General features: G+C 34.3%; 1 protein-coding gene across 8 annotated transcripts in view; it reads left to right on the top strand.

The window, feature by feature from the left end:
* The window catches only part of CBLB (Cbl proto-oncogene B), a 211,001-nt gene that overhangs the window by 168,055 nt on the left and 35,107 nt on the right, over window positions 1–7,839 (top strand). For all 8 annotated transcript variants that reach the window (XM_017530609.2, XM_017530608.2, XM_037739282.1 and 5 more), the window contains one exon: window positions 5,032–5,126. In XM_017530609.2, coding sequence (XP_017386098.1) covers window positions 5,032–5,126 — 95 coding nt within the window. The remainder of the gene's footprint in view (window positions 1–5,031; window positions 5,127–7,839) is intronic.

The following is a 7,839-nucleotide window of genomic DNA, read 5'->3' as shown; positions in this document are numbered from 1 at the left end:
TGTGCTTGGGTTTGGGTGTGGGCAGCTGTAGGCCAGGAGAGAAAAGGTGGAGGAAGAGGATGGCCATGATATGCGAAGAGTTACAAATGGACAGGTTTTTATGTATCTTGCGTAATTTTCTTGTTTAAAGTAGGATTTTTTTCCTCTGCAGAAGAGTAGTCATTTTAAACATGTGCGTCATACACAATAAGAAAATGAGAGTGGATGAAGAGAAAGGGGAGATATTTTGATTTTTTTAAAAGGCTAATATTTTTAATAAAAACAGTAGGTGTTAACAATGTATTTTCACCCTTCATACTTAATAGCGCCATTTTGTTTTGTCTTACCTTATCATAGGAATAAAGGGTGTGGAGACTTAGATATTTGGAGGCTGTTATTCACATAATCCATCAGGCCCCCTAATGTAAGCAAATACACTTTTTTTTTTTTTTTTTTGGTCAAATAGTAAAAACTGCCACTTAGGTTTAGTAGTTTTCATTAGAGGCAAAGCTTCAAGTTTAATAACAGGTTTCCATTTTAGAGATAAGAAAATGTGAATAAGTACTAACAATTTAAATGAAAAGTAAGAATACATGTGGAATGCAAGGGAATTTATAAGTCAGTACCCTGTCGATGGGCGAGGACTCGCTCCCCTGCATTATTCGTCCTCTGTCTGTGTCTCAGTTCCCATCATCCAATAGAACCATTTGCCTTTTCTGTTTGCATTGTTACTAGAACAATGAATGGTAGGGGAAATGGTAATAAATTAAGCTCTAATTACTCTATTTGCCAATTGTAGAGAACTCTGAGGAAAAAATTATTCTAGCTCATAGTTAAAATGAAGTGTAATAATTTTTTGTGACATTCGTTAATTCTTTTTACTCTTCCCCTCCTATGTAGCATAATCAAAAGCTAGCCAAGGTAATACTTTACTTTAAATGTGGATCTGCAAGCTAAGAGTTATTAAGTTTATTTATCTGATTTTATTGGTAAGAGATTTCTATCCTATAGCATTCTTTCCATTCTCTGAAAGTCTCAGATTTTAGTCACCTTATAAAGCTGTTTCTTAATAAATATCTTGTTGGCTAGATATTTATTCTTGGTGGTGGTTTGTTTTAATCATCTGATACAAGTAATTCTACCAAAATATATTAAAATATGACTAGAAACTTGAAATGTGTCTACTTATTTCTAGATATTAACATTGTTCCCAACTGTCATTATTTGTTCCTCTTGAGACAGTAGGAATACTGCTGTTTCTTATGTAATAAAACTGTCTTTCACTGGTCATGTTACTTACAGTGACATTGTTCTAAAGATGACCTTATGTATTATAATCTTTTGAAGATGTTGCAAGATAAATACATCAAATGATTTCCCTTTTTGCAGTTGTGGCTTGTTGTACTTTTGGTGGAGAGGCACGTGTTTATATTAATGACCTTAAAGTTATCTATAAATTTTGAGAGCTGTCTTTCAGAAAATCAGTCCTCTGTGTATACTGGCGTCTAGCCTGTTGTTGAAGGACAAAATATAGGAATACTTTTGAGGTAGCATGTGTAGGGGTTTACATGTGTAGGATAGGGAAAAGGTTTGTGTTTGGTAATTTTTTTAAAAAAGTTTTTCTTAATTGTGCTAAGATTTTCACAAAATTGTTTTCTCTGTACCTCAAGGATCCCAAATGTTTTAATCTTCAGTTTTTAGACAATATCTGAATCACAAGAAAACATTTTACACTTGAAGATTAGGATTAGATGATATCTTGAGGCATTTACAGAAATACTAATCTAGTATAACCTAGATTTCTAATAAATTATACAAGCCAGTTTAAACTTCTTTCACAAGTCTAAACCTCCACTATTGCATTCTTATTTCTTCAACCTCATTACCTAATTCAGCTATATGAGTACCTAGGATGCTCAAGACACTCTGGGGAATACAAGGAGGAATAAAGCACAGAAAAGTTAGTGAGGATGACACAGGCATGTGATTAGGAGATAAGGCATATGAGAAGCATCCAGAAAGTGTGTGGGATCCCCAAGATGAAAAATTCCAAGATGCATGGCTGAAAAAGGAATAAAGAAAGCTTCATGCAAGAGGGTCACTGGCTAGATGTTAAAAAAGCGGCAGCTGTTGTTTTTGTAGGTATCGGAGAAAGGAATAGCATGGAGGTGGGAAAATATGTATAGTGTATGTAGTCAGTTTTGGATGGCATATAGCATAGAGAGAGTAGGCAGGTGAGTTAAGACCATAGCAAGGTAGGTTGAAACCAATTATGAAGTGTCTTGAATTCTACACTAAGTTGTCATAATTTGGTAGTCAAGAAAGAACATTTAAAGTTTTCTTTTCTGGCAGAGGAATGCTAGGATCACAATTGTGAATTTAGATTTTAATTGGTAGCATTTCCAATGCAATTGTGATAGATTTGGAACAATGAATTGAGAATGCAGGGAACAAAAAAGATGTTTCCTAGTTGAGGAGTCAGTGAGCTTTCGGTGTGAACTGCTTCAGTGGATACTATCAGTCTGTACATTTGAGGGACTGTAGTTTATTACCATTTGCAACTAGATTTGTCGGATATCTAGAAAACAAAAAGTATTTATTTTTAGTCCCCAAAGTTGTGATTGTACTTATATAGTGACAGCTAAAATGATATTCTGGTGTAATGAAATGGTTACAGGTGAGAACATGAAATTCAGAATGACATAATGTTAAATTGTGTCCTCTGAATCTTGTCCTCTAGCCACTGTCGATAAATATAAACAGCCATTTTAGATGAACAGAAGCACGACCACTTTATAAAGTACCTGCATATTTGGGTCTTTTGCTACTTCAATCTACTAAGGAACTACACAGAATTTCATGTTTTGTATTAGGCGTATTGTCAACTCTCGGTGAATATTTATGAACAAGTTAATGGAAGAATAGTCATTAAACAAATTATTTATACGTATATAGATATGTATATATTTGCTGAGAGTATTTCAGTAAAAATGAGTTTCTTTCAGCTAAACCTAAAGAAAGTCATTTCACTAGTTAATAACTTCATTAATAAGTTCATCTCCTCCAGCAGTCAATATTCATTTAAGCCCTACTTTATATAAAGCTTTCCATTTTATATGCTATAAAATGGAAAAGGAATAATGAATTTTTGGGCCCAGTGTGGCCTAAATTCTCCTCAACAGAATGTAAGCAAAATATTGTCAGATGCCAAACACCAAATGAATGGTTTAGAAAAGACTACAGCATTTCACTGGCCAGAGAAATCCTTTAGTTACTATGCATCAGTAACAAACGGTATTTCTGAAGCAGTTAGAAAAGGTTGTATTTGCATTTGAAAGCAGATTAATGGATTGTTGCAAAAAATTAGGAGCAAGTCTCCTAATTTTCTTAGGTATTGCCCTCCAAGAGTAAGTTACCTCATTAATTGTGCTTTGTGGTTTTACTAGTGGTAAAACATCATTGCCTGTGTGACTTGTCTTCATGAAATTTAATAGTAGTACATAAAAATGTGCAAGCTCTGGTTATTAGTATATTTATTCTCATTTACCTGATGTGCAAGATGAAAGCAGTTTCACTAGCAATAAATGTTTGAGTGTATTGATATTTTTAAAGATATGTTCACAATGTTCTGATTATAAAATTATTGTTGGTTTATTATTAAATTAGAGTCGATACAACTCAAATTGTTATTTCCATATCGCTCTTTTATTTTATTATTGCTGAAATTTTATTAAGCATCTATCTATGTTGGATGCTTTGTCCTAAAATAACAAACTATTGAATATAAAATCCACATTACATTTTCTAGAATGAGTTTTAAATGTATTTGTGACAGAAATTAAGGAGATTTGATTGCAGATATCTTACATTGTATCTATTCCAGCAGCATGCAAAGAACTCCAATTTAGAATGACTTCCAAAGCTCAATACCACAATGACCATTTGTGGTTTGATATGTGTATGTGTCAGTTAAAAGGCCTGTTTTTATGTTAAAGGATTTTATTAAACTTTGAAATGATTATTATCTATTGGGAAATTTCTTCTTTCTAGTAAACTTCGAAACACTTTGCCTTCTTCTGTTATTTGGCCACAGTCAAAGGCCTAAGATAAAATCATTTCATTTAAAGGTAGTATTTTGTCATGGAATGGCTACAGTATATTGAGTCTAATGAGGGGGGAAACATGGAAAAAGAGAAATTGGTACTAAAGCATAGAGCTAGTCTCTAGAGTGAAACTTTACTTCTACAAAATTTTATTTTGTAGCTTTGAAATACAAATGTTGATACGTTTCAAATGTGTTCTTTAAACTTGTTTCTTTTCTTAAGTTGATAGATAAGGATATGGTCTTTTTAATTTTGTATTCTAAAGCTTCAACATTATTTTAGAGATATGATGGGGGAAAGTAATTGGTAAGTCTTTGACTGAAGCACTGTTCAAGTTACTTTACGTCCAGTTAGCCCCACCATCAGTCTGCCTATTAAATATGAATTAATAAGAGTTTGCAGAAGAACTCCATGATAGAAATCTAATGATTGCTTGCAGGTCTTAAAATATGTTCAGTCTTTTCTTGTGAATATGTTTCTGCAAAGTTTTCCTTTCATATCCCTCCCCCTTTTAAGTTGCTGTAATTTCAAATGGTAAGAGAAACAAAGAACAGCTTTTCAGACATTTCCTGTAGCATAACAGAGAACTCTAGACATCAGAATTTCCTACTGCAAGTAATTGAACACTGGCTTTGGATGATCCAATATGAGCAAGTTAGAAATTGTGGTTTGTGTGTTCACAAACTGAAATTTTTGTTTAAATTTGCCTGCACTTTGAAAGTCAGAACAGGTCTCTAGTTATCATTAGCACAGAAGCTTCAGTCATGAAAGAACAAAGGCATTTCTGATTATATTCATGTACTGTTTTATCAGAAAGTTTAAGAGTGCTCTCTTCACCCTGGAGAAATACAATTTAGAGCACTTCAATTTGGAAGGACTTAAGAATAACAGCAGGGCTGCTTTTTTCTTTACCCCTTATAGAGAATGCTAACTTTTGATTTACTTTCAGGTCTTTTCCAATGGCCATCTTGGAAGTGAAGAATATGATGTTCCTCCCCGGCTTTCTCCTCCTCCTCCAGTTACCACCCTTCTCCCTAGTATAAAGTGAGTTTTATTGAATTTGGAGATCGCTTGTCCACGCATCAAGATATGGTAAAGAGTGGTTTTGAGGTTCTCAGTACAGAAACTACATGATGAAAGTCATTGATAGTAAACAGCCAGCTGTATTTACAAACTAAATTCCCATAAATCAAGATGCTTCTCAATTCTTTGCTGGTAACCACAACATCTATGAGACTTACCTAAACTCTTGAGGTTACACATATAGCAACAGGGAGAGAAAGCTAAGTATTCCTTGCATCAAAGAGGATAGAGTAGCACATGAGTTATCCCTTCAAATTTACCTCTCCTCGTCAGAGGTATTACATTTTGTCTCAGCTTCCCAGTTTGACATCATAAAATAATCTTTGGTTCTACCAGTTTTTTTCATTTCTCACATCCATTTAGCTACTAAATCCTGTTGGTTGTTCTTTTGGAGTTTTCCATATTACTCTAATCTTCTCCATTGCTCTAGCTTTGCCTCAGAGCTGGACAACTGAAAGAGTCTTGTATCTGATCATCTCATATGATCTAAGATTTAGTATCAATGCATTTAAGGCTAGTGAAATGAGGGAACTGGGTATCTCATTTGAAAAATGGGGTCCCAGAGGCACACCAGATATCTACCAGTAATATTTTCCCAAGTTTAACCAGGATGAATTGGATATCTCAATTCTAATTTTCCTACTCTTTATATGAAGTCAGGTTGTCTGCCTTTCCTCCAGTATATTTTGTTCACTGCAACTGAGTTCATATAATTTAAATTCTGCCTTCCCTAGGTCACTTTCCCCCTCAAAACCGGCATTGTTTCCCTTTTTCTATTAAATTAACTCTATACTCTTCTGCTAACAGTGAAATCCTACAAAATTTTACCCCAACTAAAATATTTTTCAGTGATTCCTAATACTTGCCCTATGATTATATCTGGATTGTTTTTTCTGGCTTTGTAAGATTTTTGTACTGTTCTCTCCTGTGTTTCACCTTTTCCTAATCTTTAACCTAAAGGTCCATATCTCAGGCTCTATTTCTTCCTGAAATGTTCTGTGACTTTTTCAGTTGTAATGATTAAGACTGATCCACATTCCTCTTCCTGCAGTTTATTTTCCACTCACTTAATTATGTACTCTGCCATACTCTGCCATACTTATGCCATATCTCCCATAACATCTTACTGTATTTGATATATACTAAGTAAATTATTTGCATATAGTAAGCAAGTACACAGAGAATACATGGATGCTTAGTTGATTGATTTAAATTTTGTCTGTTGAGGTCCTTATTTCTAATTGAAAGTCTTAGAGCTTCTTCATTCCATCATCTGCAGTTCACTGAATTCCCACTATATGTATCAATGCAAAAGAAAAATAAGGTAAATCCCAGCCCCCAAGAAATTTACAGTCTACTTTAGAAAATAATATTAACATATATGAAATCACTGGAGAACTGTGTGTACTACCTTTTATAATGCTAACTTAGTAGTTTCAAATGAGTTTGGAGGAGTGGTTATAGATTTTGTGAATCAAGGATGTTTGTTGGAGGGATGGGCATTTCCTTATTCGTGAAGTACAGGCACAATTGGGAAAGGTGGAATGTAAGAAGAAGCAAGGCTGAAATTTGACATCATTCAGGGGATGGTGGGAAACTCAACGAATTAGATCATTCTCCAGTGGGAACCTCTCTTGGAACTGCCAGATATTAAGCAGACATAGGAGTTGGAAGCAATTACACATATTCTGGGTAGTAGGCTCTAAATCATTGACAACATACGATGATATTCTAGCCCTAAATGAACTCTGTATATATGTGCATGTAATAAAACATCTAAGCTCAATTACCTCTATTAACTCAGAGAACATTAGAAAATCAAATCTTGCTAATGAGAGATTAAATTTTCACATTCTGTTTATTAAATTCATATTGGCAAGTAGTAAGAGAGCTGGAGGTTGCGGTTTGCTTCATTTGTATTTAACGTTAAATACCTGCTTCTCCTGTAAATGAAGAAAGAATAACAAACTCATAGTAAAATACATTTTTCTAATACTTCAGTTGGTAAGTGCATTTAAAATTAGTCATGCTTTCTATTTACCTTTGATTTTCCCCCCAGAAATAGTGCAGTTGTTTCCTTTAACTAGAGAAATATTTTAACAGTGCATGCTTACCAACAAATTAGTTTTCTGTTTTGCATGCTGCAAGTCAGCCATAGTTAGCAATACAAATGTTAGCTTTTAATGGCATATTTGTCTCTCCAGTTTATTTTTGTTTCTGACTCTGTAGGTAGCAGTTGTTCACTGTAGAAAATTTGCAAAGTATATAAAAGAAAAAACAAGCGAGTTACATACACACAGGCATATACATATGCTAAATATCAATGCCCAGAGTTTTAACATTTTTACATTTTTTAATTTAAACTTGTTTTTACCTCATTTAGCTTGTATTGTAGAGATAATTTCATACTCTCATTTCTTAACATAATCATAAGCATTTTTTTTTTTTTTTTTTTTTTGGAGTTTCGCTCTTGTTACCCAGGCTGGAGCGCAATGGCGCGATCTCAGCTCACCGCCACCTCCGCCTCCTGAGATCTGGCAATTCTCCTGCCTCAGCCTCCTGAGTAGCTGGGATTACAGGCACGCACCACCATGCCCAGCTAATTTTTTGTGTTTTTAGTAGAGACGGGGTTTCACCATGTTGACCAGGATGGTCTCGATCTCTTGGCCTCATG

The sequence above is a fragment of the Cebus imitator genome, unplaced genomic scaffold, assembly GCF_001604975.1.
Source record: "Cebus imitator isolate Cc_AM_T3 unplaced genomic scaffold, Cebus_imitator-1.0 Scaffold67, whole genome shotgun sequence".
Classification (NCBI taxonomy): domain Eukaryota; kingdom Metazoa; phylum Chordata; class Mammalia; order Primates; family Cebidae; genus Cebus; species Cebus imitator.
This window is presented reverse-complemented; position numbering and strand designations above follow the sequence as displayed.